This window comes from Rhinopithecus roxellana, chromosome 19 (genome assembly GCF_007565055.1).
Source record: "Rhinopithecus roxellana isolate Shanxi Qingling chromosome 19, ASM756505v1, whole genome shotgun sequence".
Classification (NCBI taxonomy): domain Eukaryota; kingdom Metazoa; phylum Chordata; class Mammalia; order Primates; family Cercopithecidae; genus Rhinopithecus; species Rhinopithecus roxellana.
In genome coordinates, this window is record NC_044567.1 from 47,482,576 (window position 1) to 47,505,035 (window position 22,460).

At 40.8% G+C, this 22,460-nt stretch overlaps 1 protein-coding gene across 1 annotated transcript in view; it reads right to left on the reverse strand.

Annotated features, from left to right (window-relative positions):
- The window catches only part of CFAP52 (cilia and flagella associated protein 52), a 45,784-nt gene that overhangs the window by 17,202 nt on the left and 6,122 nt on the right, over positions 1–22,460 (reverse strand). Inside the window, 3 exon segments of the mRNA XM_030923973.1 lie at positions 8,607–8,777; positions 12,937–13,037; positions 22,185–22,301. Of these exon segments, the coding sequence (XP_030779833.1) occupies positions 8,607–8,777; positions 12,937–13,037; positions 22,185–22,301 (389 nt within the window).

Below are 22,460 nucleotides of genomic sequence, written 5' to 3' on the forward strand. Positions count from 1 at the left end.
GTCTCAAAAAAAAAAAAAAAAAAAAAGAAAGAGTAAGTGCTGGAATGAGACAACAGATGTGATGGGGCCTCTTGCTAGAAATCTTGATTAACATAAATCAAGTCAACATTAGAATGTTAATATTTATTTAAAATTAGAGGCGTTTATATTACATAATGCCTTTGGTGAATGGGCTCCTCCTTCGAGGGAAGTAAGCTCTTAAAGAGGTGTACTCACGGACCATTCATGAAAATCAAATATCATGAAATGAATGCCCCCTAAAGAACATTCTAGGCCAGGCGTGCTGGCTCACGCCTGTAATCCCAGCACCTTGGGAGGGCCAAGGTGAGTGGAGCACCTGAGGTCAGGAGTTTGAGACCAACTTGGCCAAGATGGCGAAACCCTGTCTCTACTAAAAATACAAACATTAGCAGGGCGTGGTGGTGTGCACCTGTAGTCCCAGCTACTTGGAAGACTGAGGCAGGAGAATAGCTTGAACCCAGTAGGCAGGGGTCACAGTGAGCCAAGATCATGCCATTGCACTCCAGCCTGGGCAACAAGAAAGAAACTCCATCTCAAAAAAATAAAAGAACTTTCTTCCAAACTCTCTACCCTTGATGGCCTATCCACTTCCTCAGCAGTCAAGCCTAGTTCAAAACTGAACCATTCAAGTGGTAGATTGTTCTTAGTTTAGGGTCTGAGAGGTTAAGTTCCAGAAATAACCCAGTTGATTAGATCATGATGAGATACCAGGCCCATGTGCTCCCTCTCTCCCACCTAAAATCCCATGAAATGAAGAGAGTTATAGATATAGATGTAGCTATAGATGTACATAATTTTGCCCTTAACAGTACAGGAAAGTAGGAAGAGTATCATCACATAGGTTAGGAACATTGTGGATAAATAGAAATCAGACAGATAAGACCTGTAGAGAAAAACTGAGCTCCAAAGCATAAGCAGAGAGTACATCTTGTAAGACTGGAGCACTGAACTAGTCACACAGTTTCTCACAAATAACAATTAGAAAAACTGGATGAATTAAAAACAATAACAAAAATCTTAATGACACTAAAAACCTCTAAAATTAGAAATCAAGAAGAGTTTGCTCTTCTAAGAGTGCAACCAACTGGAAAGGGTTTAGGATTGTTAGCATGTGGCTTTCTCACATGTGGGAGCCTCTAACTCCCACAGCTATGGTGGCTGTAGAAAAAGGTGGCAGAAAAACCATAGCCTTACCAGCTAACAATGCTACAGATCAGAGTTAAGGGCTAGAAAATCAGCTGGAATTTAAAGGGGGGATGTCCTATTGGCAAGAGAACCACAAGAATAAGATGTAAATTCGGGTTATAAACACTGCCCAAATCTCTGTTGGGTAGCTAAATTATACATGTATTGGGGGGAATACCAAGAGAAAGAACAAGCAGGCAGAGACGAGAGAAGATTCTCCTGTTTTTTTTTGAGACGGAGTCTCGCTCTGTTGCCCAAACTGGAGTGCAGTGGCCGATCTCAGCTCACTGCAAGCTCCGCCTTTCGGGTTCACGCCGTTCTCCTGCCACAGCCTCCCGAGTAGCTGGGACTATAGGCGCCCGCCACCTCGCCCGGCTAGTTTTTTTTTTTTTTTTTTTTTTTTTTTTTTTTAGTAGAGACGGGGTTTCACCGGGTTAGCCAGGATGGTCTCCATCTCCTGACCTTGTGATCCGCCCGTCTCGGCCTCCCAAAGTGCTGGGATTACAGGCTTGAGCCACCGCGCCCGGCCTCTACTGTTTTATTATTATTATTATTATTATTGATTTTTTTTAAGGACTCTACTTTTAAAGACAGCTACATGGGGTCAATCTCAGAGGTTTTTTGTTTTCTGTTTGTTTGCCTTTTTAATTAAATACATTCCCCAAATGAGCTCAGCTTGGATGGCAGGAATCTGAACCTTGCAGGCTTCAAGTGAAACAGCTTGAGGTTAGCAGAATATTTGGAAAATAGGGAGAAGTCACTAGAAGAAAGGAAATCATGGAAAGGATGAGCTTCATCTCTGCATAAACACCTGGGTGACTGCCAGATAATGCAAGCCTACAGAAGAACCCAAGGCCAGGCTAAAAAAGCAGCAGTGGGAAGTCATGAGAATATCAGCTGATGCATACTATGGGGAGGCAAAATTTGCAGTTTGAGTCCATGCCAACAATCCTCAGAGAACAGACTTGCTATAGTGTATTCTATATAATACTGTTTTCAACAAAAAAATTATCAAACATGCAAACAAATAGGAAAATGTGACTCAGAAAAAAAGGTAGTCGGAAGCAACTGACTCCAAGTAGACCCAGGTGTAAGATTAGCAGACAAAAACTTTAAAGCAGCTATTTTAAAATATATTCAAAATATTAAAGGAAACTGTCATATCAATAAGTGAACAGATAGGTAATCTGAACAGAGAATTAGAAACTATATATGTAATATTATAATTATATACCTTATAGCAATAATATATTTTTCTATAGGTAAGAAGTACAATAACTAAAATAAATTGACTAGGTGGACTCAATGACAGATTAGAGATGGTAAAAAAAAAAAATCTGTAAACTGGAAGGTAGATTTAATAGAGATTACATACTTTTAAAAAGAGATTTAAAAAATTGAAGAAAAATGAACAACCTAAAACTAAACACAGATAATTTGAATCTCAGGGGAACAGAAGTGAGAAAAGGTGGAAATTCTTAAGGAATTTCTGATGGTCTTCATTCTTATATATCTAAGCTGCCATCTGTTATCTTTTCCCCCTCTAAAGAACTTTGTTTAGCATTAAGAAAAAAAAAAAAAAGAGAGAGAGACAGGGTTTCACTCTGTCTCAGCTTATATATCAGCTAAATATCAGCTTATAGATTCAAAAAGTTTAACAAACCCTAAGAAGGATAAACACAAAGAGAAAGACAGATCACAGTAAAACTGATGAAAGACAAAAGCAAAGAAAAAATCTTGAAAAATAAGCAGAAAAATGACATATTACAAAGAGGAAAATCATAAGAATACTGAATGACTTCTCATTAGAAAGTCTGGAATGATGTATTCAAACTAATGAATAAATAGAAAACAACTGGGCAAGAATTCTGTAACCAGTGAAACTTTCTTCAAAAATAAAATCTAAAAAAAATGTTTCCAGATAAATAAAAACTGAGATAATGCTTCACCAGAGGCTTATACTTTTAAAAGATGTTAAGGCAGCCAGGCAAAATGGTATGCACCTGTAGTCCCAGCTACTCAGGAGGCTGAGGCAGGAGGATCACTTGAGACCAGGTGTTTAGGCTGCAGTGTGCAATGATCATGCTTGAGAATAGTCACTTCACTCCATCCTGGGCAACAGAGTGAAACCCTGTCTCTCTCTCTCTCTCTTTTTTTTTTTTAAATGCTAAACAAAGTTCTTTAGAGGGGGAAAAGATAACAGATGGCAGCTTAGATACATAAGAATGAAGACCATCAGAAATACTCAAATATGTAAGTAAGCACACAAGACATTTTGAATGTTTTCTTCTCTTAATTTCTTGAAAATGTTTATGATTCTTTAAAGCAAAAATTATAATATTGCATTGATAAAGTTTTATGCAGTTTGTAAAAAGATTTAATACAAATGTATGAAAGATTACATTAAATGTAAATGGATTAAATGTTCCAAATAAAAGCAGAGATAGACTGGATAGGGAAGTAAAAACCAAGTATATGCTGTTTTTTAAGAGATGTACTTTAAATATAAAGACATATGGAAAAAATAAAAGGGTTAAAAAAAGATTTATCCTGCTAAGAGTAAGCATAAGAAAGCTGTAATGAGTAGATTAAAATTATACAAACATACTTCAAATCAAAGAAAATTACTAGAGACAAAGAGGAACACTTTAATAAAAATGTCAATACAGCAGAAAGATATAATAAATAATTAACAACACCTAATAATAGAGCTTTAAGATATGCAAAACAAAAACTGTGAGAAATAAAGGTGGAACTCTATATTCATTGCTTGAGATTTTAACATTTTTCTCAGTAACTGATAATAAAAGTGGACTAAAAATCAGTAAGGAGAAGAAGATCTGTATGACACTAACTACATTAAAAGCTTCCACAGAGAAGAAAAAAGATCTCCAAAGTATATATTGAAATATTCTATTTACATAAAGTTCAAAAGCAGGTAAAACTAATCTATGAGACTAGAAGTTCAGGTAGTGATTAAGTAGGAGGGTGTGGGTAGTGATTGGAAGGGGTGTTTGGGGGATGATAAAAATGTTCTATTGCTTTACCAGGGTGATAGTCATATAGGTGTGGTAAGTCACTGAGGTGCTTATTTATGATTTATGTATTTTGCATATATGTTACACTTCAACACAAACTCCATTAAAATTCTTTTTATACTGCACCAAACTATTATTCAAGTTTGAGGGTAAAACAAACATATTTTCAGGTTAGCAGAGACCAAATTTTCTTTCTTTCTTTTTTCTTTTCATCTTCTTCTTCTTGCTTTTTGTTTTGTTTTGTTTTGTTTTTTAATAGAAACAAGGTCTCACTGTCACCCAGGCTGGTGTGCACTGGTGTGATTGTAGCTCATGGTAGCCTCAAACTTCTTCCCACCTTAGCCTCCTGAGTAGCTGAGACTAGAGGCAGTGCCACCAACATGTCCAGTTTATTTATGTAGTTTTGTAAAGATGAGGAAGGGGTGTCTCACCATCTTACCCAGGCGAGTCTCAAACTGCTGGGCTTAAGTTATTCTTCCTGCCTCAGTCTCGCAAAGTGCTAGGATTACAGGCATGAGCCACTGCACCTGGCTGAGACCAAATTTTCTGTACATAGATTGTTTCTGAAAGAATTCCAAAAAAAAAAAAAAAAAGAATCCAAGGGGATTGATGTGTTTAAAAAAAAGAGAGAGAGAGACAGACTGATAAAATCAAAGATCTAGAATTCCAAATAATTTCAACATAGGACATGTGAAAATAAAAATGTGCTGAGACTCTTGCCTTTTTGGCAGATTGGATACAAACATTGGTTAACTGTAGTCTTCCATAAAAAACTATATTTAAATAAGTATATTAAAAATTTAGAGGTTGACTGCAGTGGTTCTTGCTATAATCTGAGAGGCCTGTGCTCTGGGAGGCCAAGGTAGGAGGAGTGCTTGAGGATGGCAGTTGGAAATCAACTTGGGCAACATAGCCTGTTGATTTTCCCTGTTTTTTTTTCCCTGTTTCTGGAAAAAAAAAAAAAAATTTTTTTTTTTTTTTTTTTTAATTAGCCGGGCATGGTGGTGCACGCCCACAGTCCCAGCTACTCCAGACCAGAGGTTAAGGCAGGAGGATTGCTTAACCCCAGGAGTTCTAGGTTGCATTTAGCTATGATTGCATCACTGTGCTCTAGCCTGGGTGACAGCGCAAGACCTTATCTCCTAAAAACAAAACAAAACAAAACAAACAAACAAGAAAATTCAAGGGTAACTACTAAATGAATACAAATAAAGTAGATAGTTTCCAAGTTGTACGCAGCAAAGGTTAAAACAGAACCAAATAAAACATGATGACTACAAGAAAAGACAGAAAAAGTAAACACATTACATAGAAAAATCTATAAACTTATCAGATAGTAATAAGTATGAATGAATTAAATTCTATTAAAAGACTAAGACTTACCTAAAACTAAACACGGATAGGTTGAAAATAAAGAGTTGGAAAAAAGACAATACACTCTCTTTTGCTACAATGCACGTTTCTATAATGAATATTAGCTTACATGCAATTGGTAAAAAGGCAAATGATAGTAAAACCGCAATTATTTTTGCACCAACTTAATAGACTATTACAGAAGTTTCATTGGTTCATGCATTATTTATCTCGGTATAATAATGCTTTGGTATATAAAGTAATAGCAACTGAAAACAAAGAACATTAACACAACTAAATTAGCAAGTAAAGGAAGAAAGCAGTACCATACATTTAGTCTATGTTCTTCCTCTTAGTTTAGTTCATCTCCACAACTCAGCAGCCTCAAGTCTTTTTAAATCTCCTTTTAGAAAGTTACCCTTACTTATTGAAAAGTGAAGTCCTATATTTACTGCAGTATTTCTTTACTTATTAGGAAGTTAATAAACCCTTTCTAACTGTGCTAATATTTTATTAAAATTGTGACTGGTTTGTTGGTGCTCTGATTACAAAATTGCATCAGTGTGAAGAGGTCTGGCCTAACCACAGTGATTCTCAGCTAGGGGTAATTTTACCACCAGGGGAAGTTTGGCAAGGTCTGGGGATGTTTTTTGGTTGTCATAATTGCAGAGAAGGAGCTGCTACTCGCATCTGATGTGTAGAGGCCAGGGATACTGCCAAACGTCCTTTAACGCATAGAACAGCATCCACAATACCAAGTTATCTAACTCAAAATGTCAGTAGTGCTGAGGTTGAGAAATCGTGGCCTAATTCAATTTTTCCCAGAAGTCCTTTTGTTGTTGTTGTTGTTGTTTTAGTATACGAAGTTTAGGTTTTCCAGTGAATTCATTTATTACAGTATAGCAAAAATAGCTAATTAGTAAATGTTATTTTAAAAGAATTAAGATGTGGTAATCTTAATATCAGACTAAGTAAAATTGATGGCAAGGGAAATATTTTGAGAGGCCAGGCGTGGTGGCTCACACCTGTAGTCTCAGCACTTTGGGAGGCCGAGGTGGGTGGATTACCTGAGGTCAGGAGCTCATGACCAGCCTGGCCAACATAGTGAAACCCCATCTCTACTAAAAATATAAAAATTAGCTGGGCATGGTGGCACACGCCTGTAATCCCAGCTACCCAGGAGACTGAGGCAAGAGAATCGCTTGAACCCTGGAGGCGGAGGTTACAGTGAGCCGAGATGACGCCACTTCACTCCAGCATGGTAACAGAGCAAGACTCAGTGAAAGAAAGAAAGAGAGAAAGAGAGAAGGAAGGAAGGAAGGAAGGAAGGAAGGAAGGAAGGAAGGAAGGAAGGAAGGAAGGAAGGAAGGAAGGAGAGAGAAAAGTAAAGGCAAAAGAAAGAGGTGCAAAACCCAAACAGATCAATACCTATATAAGCAATTGAAAAGATAGTTTAAAATTTATCCTTAAAAAAAGCACCAGGGCCAAACAATTTTACAGATTAATTCTACTAAACTGCTTATGAAAAAAAAAAAAAAAAAAAAAGAGGGGAAAAGGTGAGACCAAAAGAAAACAACCAACTTGCAAATAAAGATTCACCTAATGGGAAAGCACGAGCCATTTTCACTGTTGGAAATACGTGGAAAGACCTAATCACAGGGATTCAGGGAACCAAAACCACAGCTCAAGATCTCAAAAACTGAGGTCTGAGGCTGGGCGCGTTGGCTCACGCCTGTAATCCCAGCACTCTGGGAGGCCGAAGCGGGTGGATCACTTGAAGTCAGGAGTTCAAGACCAGCCTGGCCAACAAGGTGAAACCCCATCTCTACCAAAAATATAAAAAAATAGCTGGGTGTGGTGGCGCATGCCTGTAATCCTAGCTACTTAGGAGGCTGAGACAGGAGACTCACTTGAATCCTGGAGGCGGAGGTTGCAGTGAGTCGAGATTCCGCCATTGCACTCCAGCCTGGGTGACAGAGCTAGGCTTCGTCTCAAAAACAAAAACAAAAACAAAAACAAAACTGAGGTCTGAATATAAGTCTTGCTGAAAGTTGAATATTATAAATTCAAGCTAAGTACTGAGGATGTTTAGATCAAAAACTGACCAACTTCATGAAATGAATCTCGCCAAAGACAAAATGTGTTACAAAATCAAGTACTGGAACATATGACTGAAGCTCCTTTTGATACCAAAACTGCCAATAGTTATTTGTTTTACTTGTGCTGGGTGAGATTTACCAAGAAATACGGTAACTAGATCCAGAAGCCCTCCTAATGAACACCACCATGAAGCCTGCCAAATCTAGAAGACCTCAAGAGGTACAAACAAATGACAGGAAAGAAGTTTTAAAACAGGTACCACAGATACTTCTTGTCTTAAGATGGGGCTACATGCCTGATACACCCAATGTAATTGAAAATATCCTAAGTTGAAAATGCATTTAATACACCCAACTACTGAACATCCTAGCTTAGCCCAGCCCACCTTAAACATACCCAGAACACTTCCATTAGCCTATAGCTGGGCAAACTCATCTAACACAAAGCCTATTTTATAATAAAGTGTTGAATATCTCATGTAATTTATTGAATACTGTACTGAAAGGGAAAAACAAAATAGTTGTATGGGTACTTGAAATATCGTTTCTACTGAATACAGTTTACTTTTATACCATCATAAAATAAAAAAATCATAAGTCAGGGACTGCCTGTACTAAGCTTTTTCTGGATGGCATTAGGAAAACAGAAAGGTTTTGCCAGGTACTTACCCTTTCCAAGAGGGGTTGGATTAGAAAAGTCAATATTCTAAAGAAACCCAAATTTGAATTGGAAAGCTAATATAATTGCATGGCGAAGACAATGGAAAGTCTATGAAAATAATTCATCACATTAGAAAAATTTAAGGAGAAAAAATTGTAACTGTGTTGATATTGAAAATGCATTCATAAAATTAAATGCCCTTGCATACCGCACCAAATCTCCACATTCTTCTTTTTCTCTTCTACTCACAATGGAAAGACAATATCCTCCACAGCTTCAAAGTGACAAGTCGCTATGAGCGTCTCTTTGAAATCCGTGAAGCTGACACGATAAATGTGCGATTCTTCTGTTCCTACGAAAAACTGGTGTCCTTCTCCTCGCAGTGTGATCGAAGTGATGCGGCCTTGCAACTGCATCTTCCTTTAGGGAGAAGCACAAAGGTAAAGGAGACCCACTCAACCAGTAAGTGGTTATGAGTCATCTGAAGCATGGCAGAGGATACAAATCAGGCATGTAATTTCGGACCTGCCCTCACAGAAGTGACACAGTTGAAAAGGCAGGAGTTACTCACAAGTTGGTGGACACATGAACAGCAAAGCCAGAGGTCAGCATAGGTTAAAGTAGTCAGGGAAGATTCTTCAGTGAGACAACATTTTGACATGGGTTGTGCAACACAGGCAGGATTTGGGTAGAGGGAATATTCCAGGCAGGTCTATGGGTACAACTGACCACAGCAACTAACCCCTTTATTAATACCACTTCTGAAAAATAATCCTAAAATCAGGGGGAAGATGCTTTACATCAAAGGATGCTATGATAACCCTATCTGAAAGTGTAAAAGGTTGGAGACAACCTAGATAGCCAGTCGTAATGGAATAGTTAAATGATCTTTGGAACATCAGCTTCATAGAATATTTGCCTAAAAACAAGTTTAAAAGATTATGTAGTATGTGTATATGTTACCATAATAAAAAGATTACATCTGAATACTGAAAATGTTTATGATGTTTGCATTAAGTAAAAAAAAAAATAGAATATGAAATTTTATTTATAAGTAAAATCATTTCAGAGCTTGTACAGGGTTCATGCCTGTAATCCCAGCACTTTGGGAGGCCTAGGCAAGGATGACCACTTGAGGCCAGGAGTTTGAGACTAGCCTGGGCAACATGGCAAGACCCTGTCTCTAAAAATAAAAAATAAAATAAAGTAAATTAGCCAGGTGTGGCGGTACGCACCTATAGTCCCAGCTACTTGGGAGTCTGAGGTAGAAGGGTCACTTGCGCCCAGGAGTTGGAGGCTGCAGTGAGCCACAATCTCATCCCTGTCCTCCATCCTGGGTGACAGAGTGAGACTCTGTCAAAAGAAAGGAAGAGAGAGAGAGAGAGAGAGAGAGAGAGAGAGAGAGAGAGAGAGAGAGAGAGAGATAGAAAAGTAGCGGTTGTCTTTGCCAGAACCTTTAGGAGTTGGTTTCTCCTCTTCTACATTTCAGATTTCTCCCTCTTCCCTTTATAATGAGTATGAATTAAGAAAAAAAAAAAAAAAAGCATATCAATGAATGAGGCCCTAGGAATACAACCTCTCTCTGTAAGTAATGTAGTTTTGACAATGAAGAATTTAACGCGGGTTCTTGTGCAGGAAGCCAGCATGGGAAATGCACTGTTTTAGAGGTTTATTAGGTGGGACACAGAACAGTTAATGGAGAAGGGAAGACAAGTTAAATCCCAATTCCTGCACTAACTAGAGGTCTGTGACTCTGGGCAAGTTGTCAGAAACCTCTGACCTCAGTTTACTCAACCACAGAATAATTCCTCCTTTACAGGGGTTGCAGCAAAGGTAAGGTATGCTAGCCTACAGATGACAACCTCAAGAAATACTGGCTACTGGCATCTGGGAACTTCAGAAGACAAAGTGAAGCCTAGGGATAAAAGGGGAAGAACAGGCTGGGCGCGGTGGCTCATTGCCTATAATCCTAGCACTTTGGGAGGCTGAGACAGGCAGATCACCTGAGGTAATGAGTTTGAGACCTGCCTAGCCAACATGATGAAACCCCGTCTCTACTAAAAATATAAAAAAATTAGCTGGGTATGGTGGCAGGCGCCTGTAATCTCAGCTACTCGGGAGGCTGAGGCAGGAGAATCGCTTGAATCCTGTAGGCAGAGGTTGCAGTGAGCCGAGATCGCGCCACTGCACTCCAGCCTGGGTGACAGAGTGAGACTCCGTCTCAGAAAAAAAGGAAAGAGAAAGGACAGATCTTGGCACTGAAGCAGCCCGTTTTGGTCATACCTCTTCCTAGTCTCCATGACTTCTTATGTGAGCTGCCTTTTCAATCTACAAAAAGCCCAGGAGGTGGAAATCGCATCTGATTTAAGTCCGCACTGTCACACAGGGTTATTTTGGAAACAGTGATGGCACAAACCTTGTAATAATTAGTTGGAGTTTATCTTCATCATAATGGGATCATATGCACATTGAAAATGAGGGGTTAAAAAAACTAGAGGGTTAATTTTCTATATCTACTTCATACATCCAGAGACAACCCAACATAGGTTTTTTTTACTTGATTTTATTTCTTGCATCTTGTATTACTGATATACTTGAATGTTATTTCTTTCCTCTCCTGGTTTTTGCTTTCTTAAGGTTAAGTTTCTCATCCGATTCCTCTTCCCCACCTCACCTGTATTAGGATTCAGGTTCGGTTGTAAATTAAGAGAGGATCTCTCTCTCTCTCTCTCTCTCTCTCTCTCTCTCTCTCTCTCTCTCTTTCTCTTTCTTTCTCTGCCTCTCTCTCTCTGTCTGTCTCTCTCTATCCAGAAATCAGATTCCAGGTTTTATAAGTGTCTATTCCATGAGGTTGTCCAGGCACCAGGCTCCTGATGAAATGCTGCTCCCAGCATTCTCTGGGGCTGTGGCTTTCAAACTTGAACATGTATAATAACCTGGAAGGCTTCCAATATTGTTCTAAAGTCTCCTCCCTCCCTCATTCCCCTTCATACAGGCGTGAAACTGGTCCAAAACATTCTCAATAAGCCCTACCTCGACCACTGAATTTAAAATGGCAAAGTATACACTGCTTTTTTATTTAAACAAAAAAATTGAGACAAGGTCTCGCTCTGTCACCCAGGCTGAGTGCAGTGCTGCAATCATGGCTCACTCCAGCCTCAACCTTGAGGTTGATTGATCAACCTCAATCAATCCTCCTGCTTCAGCCTCCTGAGTAGCTGGGACTACAGGTGTGTGCCACCACATCTGGCTAAATTTTGTATTTTTTGTAGAAATGAGGTTTCACTGTGTTTCCAGGCTGGTCTGGAACTCCTGGGCTCAAGCAATCCACTTGCCTCGACCTCCCAAAGTGCTGGAATTACAGGTGTGAACCACTGCACCTGGCCTCCCTGCTTCTATTCAAACTGTAATCCCCTTACTCTACATCCTAATTCATTTTTGTCCATTGTATTTGTCACCCTCTAATACTATATACCTTCCGTGTTTATTTTGTTCCTTATTTATTGCCTTTTCCTTCCTGCTAGAATGTAAGCTCCACGAGGGCAGGGATTTTTTTTTTTTTTCGTCTTTTTTGTTTTATTCACTGAGATATCCTAAGCGCCTAGAATGGTGCGTGGTACACCATGAATGTTCAACACAGATTTCTTTGAATGAAGACAGCTGATGCTAATTTCTACAATGTGTATGCAACTACCCCTGGCCTCCCGGGAGGTAGCAGAGGCCATACAGAGCATGTGTGGGGTATCTGGTTTTAAGCCCATCCCTCTATGAATTGTCCTCCCTGATCTCTCCATCCCAAGAAGGTCATCCTCTTCTCTGATCTCTACAACATTCATAATACATTTCACTTTATCTGGACCATGTGCTAATATACTATCTTGTCTGGTAGTGACTTCTTTCATGTGTATATACCTTATCCCCAAACAAGTCTGTACGTTCTGGGAGGACAAAGACCATAGCTTACGTTTCTTTATTTTATTAATAGCATCTAATACATTGGTTTGGTTGGAGGAGGTGCTGAATAAGTACTTGTTAATGGCAATACATAAGGTTTTGTTTCATTTTATTTTGATTAAATGAGCCAAGAAATGTACATAACACAGTATCTGGCATATATAAATGGCTGGTGAATGTTGGCTATTTCTATTATAAATTGTATTCAAATGCACGACTAACACAAAGCTTTGCACATAATAGGTACCCACTGCATAATAAATTTCATTGAATTAACCAGTTTTGAACATTTAACATTGGGGGTTATTTGTTGGATAAGTTTATAACATCCCATTCCTTTCATCACGGCTCAATGTATTAGCTAAATACAAACTTATGTATTTATTAAATGGGCAGTGTCCCTCTGGATAATAGTGGACTACTTTGGTTTGATTCAACATAAGCTTTTGTCTTTTCATTGGCAAAGAAGCCACCATCTATTGTGATTCCAACTACTCATTCTAACAGCAAGATGAAATTTTTTAACCAAATATCACTTTGCCAATAGCATCGAGTTGCTGGCTTTAAGCAAACCTCCCTTTAGTGGGTCTCTACCCAGCCCCACTCTGTGAGGCCCAGAACTTACTTGATGGGTTTGTAGCTAGGGCTTTTACAGAAGACCAGCAGTCCGGCTCCAGAGCCCACCAACAAACCCCCCATCTTCAGGCACCTGATAGCTGACACTCCCTGGGGGGAGAAACAGTGTTAAGAAAAAGGCACCAAAATCTCACAAATTACCACTAAAGAATTTACTCATGTAACCAATAACCACCTGTTCCCCAAAAACCTATGGCAATTAAAAAAATTCAAATGTTAATAAAAAAAAAAAAAAGAAAACGGCTAAATGAAAGATGAATTTAAAAGATGGCCAAAGTCATGCCAGTGCCGCACACATTGCCTGGAGGACGTTCTTGAAGGTTCTGCTCACGATGCACCCCCAGGCTGACCAAGGGAATTCAATGCCAACACTGAGCTCACTTGCCAGGAAGTAACCCTCCTGGGCCTGCAGGATGCAAACAGGCTTCACCATCCTTCCTCCCTAAAACCTCCGGTGCATTTTGAATATTTTAAAAATGAACACTTTTACATCCACTCAAATATGGCCAAGAGAAGGTATAAGCATAACCTCAGCAATGCTAGTCTCTCAGCTGCCACTGTTTTCACCAGAACTTAATTCTTACAAATGCAAAGGGACCATATTTAACATCCCAAGAAAGCACAAAAGACTCCTTATTGTTTGGTGACTGTATTATCTGAACTACAACATGGACTACGTAAGAGGGGGAAACATATTTAAAATTTAAAGTGCTTTTCAAAGGTTGGGGTGCCCCCCACTACTCACTCCAAAGAAAAAGTTTGATGATGTATGATGGTTGTTTTATAGCATCCACTGTGAAGTTCTAATTTTAAAATGTGCATGAGCAACATTTTATTTATTTGTTATCATTATTGTTTTATTGAGACAGAGTCTCCCTCTGTCACTCAGACTGGAGTGCAGTGGCATGATCTCAACTCACTGCAACCTCTGCCTCCTGGGTTCAAGCGATTCTCGTGACTCAGCCACCAGAGTAGCTGGGATTACAGGCAGGCGCCATCATGCCTGGTTAATTTTTGTATTTTCTTTTTTCTTTTGTTTTTTTTTTTTTTGAATCGGAGTCTCGCTCTGTCGCCCAGGCCTGTCTTGGCTCACTGCAAGCTCTGCCTCCCGGGTTCACGCCATTCTCCTGCCTCAGCCTCCCAAGTAGCTGGGACTACAGGCGCCCGCCACCACACCCAGCTAATTTTTTGTATCTTTTTAGTAGAGATGGGGTTTCACCGTGTTAGCCAGGATGGTCTCGATCTCCTGACCTCGTGATCCACCTGCCTTGGCCTCCCAAAGTGCTGGGATTACAGGTGTGAGCCACTGTGCCCAGCCAATTTTTGTATTTTCAGTAGAGATGGGGTTTCGCCATGTTGGCCAGGCTGGTCTCGAACTCCTCACTTGAAGGGATCCTCCTGCCTCAGCCTCCCAAAGTGATGGCATTACAGGCATGAGCCACCACACTCGGCCACAACATTCGATTTTAAAACGTTCAATATAGCTAGTGACTGTATAGGTTTGTGTCTTAATGAATTTTGAATATTATAAAACAAATATCATGCTCTTTCAAGTTACTTTAAACTGAATTTAGCCTGTTGTGGCTCAAAAGACATTTTGTGACTGAGAAGAGAAACCAAGGCTCGAGAACGTGAAGGCGAGGAGCAGAATTATATGCTCCCCAGCTTCCACTCCTCACCCCTAACTTCCAAAGTGCCTCAGCAGGACGACAGGATGAAGGCTCAGCCTATGAGGGAACAACCTGGAGTGAATCTTTGTAGCATTTATTTGGGGACTTGGGGATGCAAGGGGTAAAGAGTTCAACAGAGCCTCGAAGCTACATATGTGTGATTTCTAAATAAACTTTTTAAAACTACAGCTGATATCATTCAAGTGCACGGGTTCTGGAGCCAGTCGGCCTGGGTTGAAATCTCAGCTCTACTACTTGCAAGCCAGGAGATCTCCAATGGTATGAACCTCAGTCTTCCTATCTGTAAAGCAGGGATGAAAATGGTACCTATCTCATTAGGCGTTTATGAGGATCGAATGAGATCATGTAAGGAAGGGGTTTTGCACCATGTCTGACACAGCAGCATTTATTGACACATCATTTTTTTTTGTTTGCACGTTCGTGTGTGTGTGTGTGTGTGTGTGTGTGTGTGTGTACTTTGGAGACAGGGTCTCTACCACCCAGGCTGGAGTGTAGTGACACAACCACAGCTCACTGTAACCACGAACTCCTGGGATGAAGCAATTCTCCTGCCTTAGCCTCCCCAGTAGCCAGAACTATAGATGTATGCTACCATGACGGCTAATTTTTAAAAACTTTTCGTAGACATAGGGTCTTTCTATGCTGCCCAGGCTGGCCTCAAACTCCAGCCTCAAGTGATCCTCCTGCCTTGGCCTCCCAGAGCACTAAGATTACAGGCATGAGCCACCTTGCCTGGCCTATTTTTGTTTTTATTAGGCTATTTTTTTTAGAGCAGTTTTAGGTGCACAGCAAAATTAAACAGAAGATACAAGTATTCGAGGTTTCCCCAATACTTCGTTACCCCACAGTTAAACAGCCTCTCCCATTATCAATATCTTCCAGCAGAGTAGATACATGACAGCTAATAAACCTACGTGGACACATCATTATCACCCACAACCCATTGTGTACATTAGGGTTCCCTCTTGCCACTGCATACTCTCTGGGTTTGGACAAATTAATAGCCACATATATTTACCATTATAGTGTCATACAGAATAGTTTCACCATCCAAAACATCCTCTGTGTTTTACCTATTCACCCTCCCTCCCCACTAACCCATGGCAAGCACTGATCTTTTTTTTTTTTTTTTTTTTTTAAGATGGAGTCTCACTCTGTCACCAGGCTGAAGTACAGTGGTGCGATCTCAGCTCAATGCAACCTCCACTTCCCGAGTTCAAGCAATTCTCTCCTGCCTCAGCCTCCTGAGTAGCTGGGATCATAGGCACACGCCACCACGCCTGGCTAATTTTTGTATTTTTGGTTGAGATGGAGTTTTACCATGTTGGCCAGGATGGTCTCGATCTCTTGACCTCGTGATCCACCCACCTCGGCCTCCCAAAGTGTTGGGATTACAGGCGTCAGCCACCGTGCCTATCCTGATCTTTTCATTGTCTCCTTAATTTTGCCTTTTCCAGAATGTCATATAGTTAGAATCAAATGGTGTGTGTCTTTTCAGACCGGCATCTTTCACTCAGTAATGTGCATCTCAGTTTCCTTCTTTTCCTATAAAGTCTTTTCCTGACTTTATAGCTCATTTCTTTTTAGTACTGATTAATATTCCAATGTTTGGATGTATCACCGTTTATGTATCCCTTTACTTACTGAAGGACATCTTGGTTGCTTCCAAGTTTTGGCAACCATGGATAAAGCTTCTATAAACGTCTGTGTGCAGGTTCTTGTGTGAACGTAAGTTTTTAACTCCTTTGGGTAAATAGCAAGGAGTGTAATTGCTGGATTACATGGTAAGAGTATGTTTAATTCTGCAAGAAACCACCGAACTATCTTCCACAGTGGCCATACTATTTTGCATTCCCATCAGCAATGAACAATAGTACTTATTGCTTTCCGTCTCTGTCAATATTAGGTGTTGTGAGTGTTCTGGATTTTGGCCATTTGAAAAGGTATGTAGTGGTGTCTCACTGCTGTTTTAATGACATTTCCCGGCTGATATAAGATGTAGAGTATCTTTCCATATGCCTACTTACCATCTGTATATCTTCTTTTTTTTTGAGACAGAGTCTTGCTCTGTCCCACAGGCTGGAGTGCAGTGGCGCAATCTCAGCTCACTGCAACCTCCACCTCCTGGGTTCAAGTGATTCTCCTGCCTCAGCCTCCCTAGTAGCTGGGATTGCACAGGCTCGCACCACCGCACTCAGCTAATTTTTGTGTTTTCAGTAGAGACGGGTTTCACCACGTTGACCCCGCTGGTCTTAAACTCCTGACCTCAAGTGATCCGCCCACCTCTGCCTCCCAAAGTGCTGAGATTACAGGAGTGAGCTGCCACCGTGCCCGGCCACCATCTGTATATCTTCTTTAGGTAAGGTGGCAGTTGAGGTCTTTGGCTCATTTCTTATTGTTGAGTTTTAAAAGTTCTCTGTATAGGCCGGGCGTGGTGGCTCACGCCTGTGATCCCAGCACTTTGGGAGGCTGAGGCGGGTGGATCACGAGGTCTGGAGATCGAGACCATCCTGGCTAACACGGTGAAACCCTGTCTCTACGAAAAAAAAAAAAAAAAAATTAGCCACACACGGTGGCAGGCACCTGTAGTCCCAGCTACTCGGGAGGCCGAGGAAGGAGAATGGCATGAACCCGGGAGGTGGAGCTTGCAGTGAGCCGAGATCACCCCACTGCACTCCAGCCTGGGCGACAGAGTGAGACTGCATCTCAAAAAAAAGAAAAAAAAAAAAAAGGTTATCTGTATATTTTGGGTAACAGTCCTTATTCAGGTATGTCTTTTGCCAATACTTTCTCTCACTCCGTATCTTTCTTTTTCATTCTCTTGACAGTGTCTTTCATCCAGAAGAATTTTTGATTTTAAGAAAGTCCAGCTTTTCAATTCTTTCTTTCATGGGCCATGTCTTTGTTATTATAGCTAAAAGTTATCATCAAACCTTAGGTCTTCTGGATTTTATCTTTCAGGAGTTTTAGTGTTTTGTGTTTTAGGTCTATAATCCATGTTGAGTTAATTTTTGTGAGAGGTATAAGGTCTGTATCCAGGCTTTTTAAAATTTTTTTTTGTTTTCCAGTTGTTGAGCAGTATTTATTAAAAAGACTATCTTTTTTCCATTGTATTTGCTTTGCTCCTTCACCAAAGATCAGTTGACTATATTTATGTGAATTCCTTTTTGGGCTCTCTATTCTGTCCCATTGATCCATTTATTTATTCTTTCACCAACACTACACTGTCTTAATTACTGTAGTTTTCTGGCAAGTCTTGAAATCTGGTAGTGTCACTCCTCCAACTGTTCTTCTTCAGTACTGTGCTTTCTTTTTTAAAAAATTATACTTTAAGTTCTGGGATACATGTGCAGAACATGCAGGTTTGTGACATAGGTATACACGTGCCATGGTGGATTGCTGCACCCATCAACCCGTCATCTACATGAGGTATCAATAGTGTGCTTTCTGCTCTGAGGCTTTTGCCCCTCTGTGTAAACTGTAGAATCAGTTTGTCTATAGCCACAAAATAACTTGCTGGGATGTTTATTGGGATTACATTAAATCCATAGTTCAAATTAAGAACTCATATCTCGACAATATTGAGTCTTCCTATCCATGAACATGAAATATCTACTTAGGGCCAGGTGCAGTGGCTCACACCTGTAATCCCAGCATTTTGAGAGGCCGAGGCAGGCAGATCACAAGCTCAGGAGATCGAGACCATCCTGGCTAACACAGTGAAACTCCATCTCTACTAAAAACACAAAACATTAGCCGGGCGTGGTGGCGGGTGCCTGTAGTCCCAGCTACTCGGGAGGCTGAGGCAGGAGAATGGCGTGAACCCAGGAGGCAGAGCTTGCAGTGAGCCGAGATGGCGCCACTGCACTCCAGCCTGGGCGACAGAGCGAGACTCTGTTCCAAAAAAAAAGAAAGAAAGAAAGAAAGAAAGAAAGAAAGAAAGAAAGAAAGAAAGAAAGAAAGAAAAAGAAAAGAAGAAATACATATTTAGTTCTTACTTGATTTATTTTGTCACAGTTTTATAGTTTTCCTCACACAGATCTTATACAGCATGTACTTTTATTATCATTGTCATCATCATCATCTTCGTTTTAGTACTGTATGCCTAATAGGTCAATTTTAGTTTAAGGTTTTTTTTTTGTTTTTGTTTTCTTTTTTTTGTTTGACACAGGATCTCACTCTGTTGCCCAGGCTGGAGTGCAGTGACATGATCTTGGTTACTGCAGCCTCCACCTCCCAGACTCAAGTGATTCGCCTGCCTCAGCCTTCCAAGTAGCTGGGATTACAGGCACACGCCACCATACCTGGCTAATTTTTGTATTTTTAGTAGAGATGGGGTTTCACCATGTTGGCAAGGCTGGTCTTGAACTCCTGACCTCAAGCGTTCTGCCCATTTCGGCCTCCCAAAATGCTGGGATTACAGGCGTGAGCCACCGCATCTAGCCAACAGGTCAGTTTTTTTTTTTTTTTTTTTGAGACGGAGTCTTGCTCTGTCGCCCAGGCTGGAGTGCAGTGGCCGGATCTCAGCTCACTGCAAGCTCCGCCTCCCGGGTTCACGCCATTCTCCTGCCTCAGCCTCCGGAGTAGCTGGGACTACAGACGCCCGCCACCTCGCCCGGCTAGTTTTTTTGTATTTTTTAGTAGAGGCGGGGTTTCACCGTGTTAGCCAGGATGGTCTCGATCTCCTGACCTCGTGATCTGCCCGTCTCGGCCTCCCAAAGTGCTGGGATTACAGGCTTGAGCCACCGCGCCCGGCATAACAGGTCAGTTTTAAACCTTTCCAATTATTTGCCTTTCTAACCATAAAGAAATTTTTATTTATTTATTTGAGACAGGGTCTCACTCTGTCACACAGGTTAGAGTGCAGTGGCTTAATCTCAGCTCACCACATCCTCTGCCCCAGCCTCCTGAGTAGCTGGGACTACAGGCATGCTCCACCATGCCCAGCTAATTTTCACATTTTTTGTAGAGAGGGGGTTTCACCATGTCACCCAGGCTGGACTTGAACTCCTGGACTCAAGCACTCTGCCCACCTCGACCTCCCAGAGTACTGGGATTACAGGTGTGAGCCACCGGCCTGGCCTGAACAAATATTTAAGCAGAGTTTCAAAGTGTGTAAGATCACTTGATATTGAAACCAAACATCTTCAATGACACCTCTTATCCCTTCATCCCGCAGGAATTATTTTCTTTTCACCCATGGAAAAGGTGTCTTGGAACCATTGCCTTGTGGAGTTGACCATCAGACCTGCATGGTTAAGAATTTCAGCATCCACAGGTGACTTAAGTGCCAAAGGTTTGAGAAACTCTAAGACAGCCAGCATCTTTGCTAGAGAGATATTTAGTTCCCAAGTGCTAGGAAAACAAAGCAAAACAAAAAATCCAGTAGTTTTCAGGTAGTGTTATATGGAGCCCTTTGGTGGCATCTCAGGAGTTGGCACTGGCAGGCTTCTAAGACTTGCTCTGCTTAACCTGATGTGCTTTGTTTTTATTTGGTTAATATATTAGAATTCCTATCCTATATGAACAGACAATTTGCAAAAGAAGACATTTATGCGGCCAAAAAACATATGAAAAAAAGCTCATCATCACTGGTCATTAGAGAAATGCAAATCCAAACCACAGTGAGATACCATCTCACACCAGTTAGAATGGCGATCATTAAAAAGTCAGGAAACAACAGATGCTGGAGAGGATGTGGAGAAATAGGAACACTTTTACACTGTTGGTGGGAGTGTAAATTAGTCCAACCATTGTGGAAGACGATGTGGTGATTCCTCAAGGATCTAGAACCAGAAATACCATTTGACCCAGGAATCCTATTACTAGGTATATACCCAAAGGATTATAAATCATTCTACATGCACAGGTATGTTTATTGTGGCACTACTCACAATAGCAAAGACTTGGAACCAACCCAAATGCCCATCAATGATAGACTGGATAGAAAGAAAAAATATGGCACATATACACCATGGACTACTATGCAGCCATAAAAAAGGATAAGTTCATGTCCTTTGCAGGGACATGGATGAAGCTGGAAACCATCATTCTCAGCAAACTAACACAGGAACAGAAAACCAAACACCACATGTTCTCACTCATAAGTGGGAGCTGAACAACGAGAACACATGGACACAGGGAGGGGAAGATCACATACTGGGGCCTGTCGGGGGTTGGGGGCTAGAAGAGGGATAGCATTAGGAGAAATACCTAATGTAGACGACGGGTTGATGGGTGCAGCAAACCACCATGGCACATGTATACTTACGTAACAAACCTGCACGTTCTGCACATGTATCCCAGAACTTAAAGTATAATAATAAAAAACAATTCCTATCCTAAAAAGAATTAGAAAAAACACACTTGAAAAGCTACACTTCAATCTCTTGTAGAATTATTTCTTAACTCTTCTCTACTTATAGTTTTTCCCTCTTTTTATGTATCTCCTTGAATGCTTGAATATTAAATGATTATATGACTAAGAAAACTCTGACATTTTCCCAGGAACACAGTGCAGTATTTCAAAGTTTCTTGAAAATATCTGCTACATGGAAAACTATCAAAGCTTAGTTAGAACCATCTGTTCTGTTATCAGAAATGAGATAGGCAGGTGCAGAACCTGGTACAAGCTTTCAAATTCAAAGTTTAGTAGAAACAGCCCTAGCAAGTTTCTGGGCTGCTGGAAATAGCAGCACTTATTATATAAAATGATCCTTTGATGGCAGCTTTTTATTTTGGTGTAAACATCAAAGTCTCTAACTGTCCTTTTAACTAGAATTGCGAGGAATTCTGTAAATATAAACAGTTGACTATTTATAGGTCTTTTTCGCGACTTATAATGTCAGCTGAAGCTAAAATCTAAGATCTAGTTAGTAGAGTAGACAAAAATTTTTATATAGTTTTATAGATCAAAGAGCACACTTATGTATGGCAACGGGGCTGGAACCAATGTGGTTTAAAATCACAAAGCAACAGGCCCTATGCTTTGAAGAGGTGAACATAAATGCGGTTCTGATTCTCTAATTCAGGACACCTAGAAATGTCTTTACCCTGAATAAAAACCAGGGATGAGGGCAAAGAGAACTGGCCAATGTACTTGCAAACTGAGATGTGGCTTTGGGTCCATCACTGACTTTTTATGTTTTCCCACAAACTCTTTCTTCATTAAGAAAGTGTGTGCTTTGGCCGGGTGCGGTGACTCACACCTCTAATCCCAGCACTTTGAGAGACCAAGGTGGGCGGATCACCTGAGGTCAGGAGTTCAAGACCAGCCTGGCCAACATGATGAAACCCTGTCTCTACTGAAAAATACAAAAATTAGTCGGGCGTGGTGGTGCACGCCTGTAGTCCCAGCTACTTGAGAGGCTGAGGCAGGACAATCGCTTGAACCCGGGAGGCGGAAGTTGCAGTGAGCCAAGATCATGCCACTGCACTCCAGCCTGGGCGACAGAACAAGACTCTGTCTCAAAAAGAAAAAAAAAAAAAAGGTACATACTGCTAGTGAAGGGAGAGAAATGGCAGGCAGTAGATGGTCTCTACTCACCAAACTGAATTTGTCCTTCGCAGGCCCTGCATCTGTCAGCAGTTTAGTCCTGGGGTTCATTTTTAGAATATCTCCAGTCGTGGTGCCAAGGTAGAAAAAGCTATCATCGTCGGCCATCTGAGGAAGCAAGAAAAAGAAATCTTGGCCAGGCTCGGTGGCTCACACCTGTAATCCCAGCACTTTAGGAGGCCGAGGCGGGCAGATCACCTGAGCTCAGGAGTTCAAGACCAGCCTGACCAACATGGTGAAACCCCGTCTCCACTAAAAATACAAAAT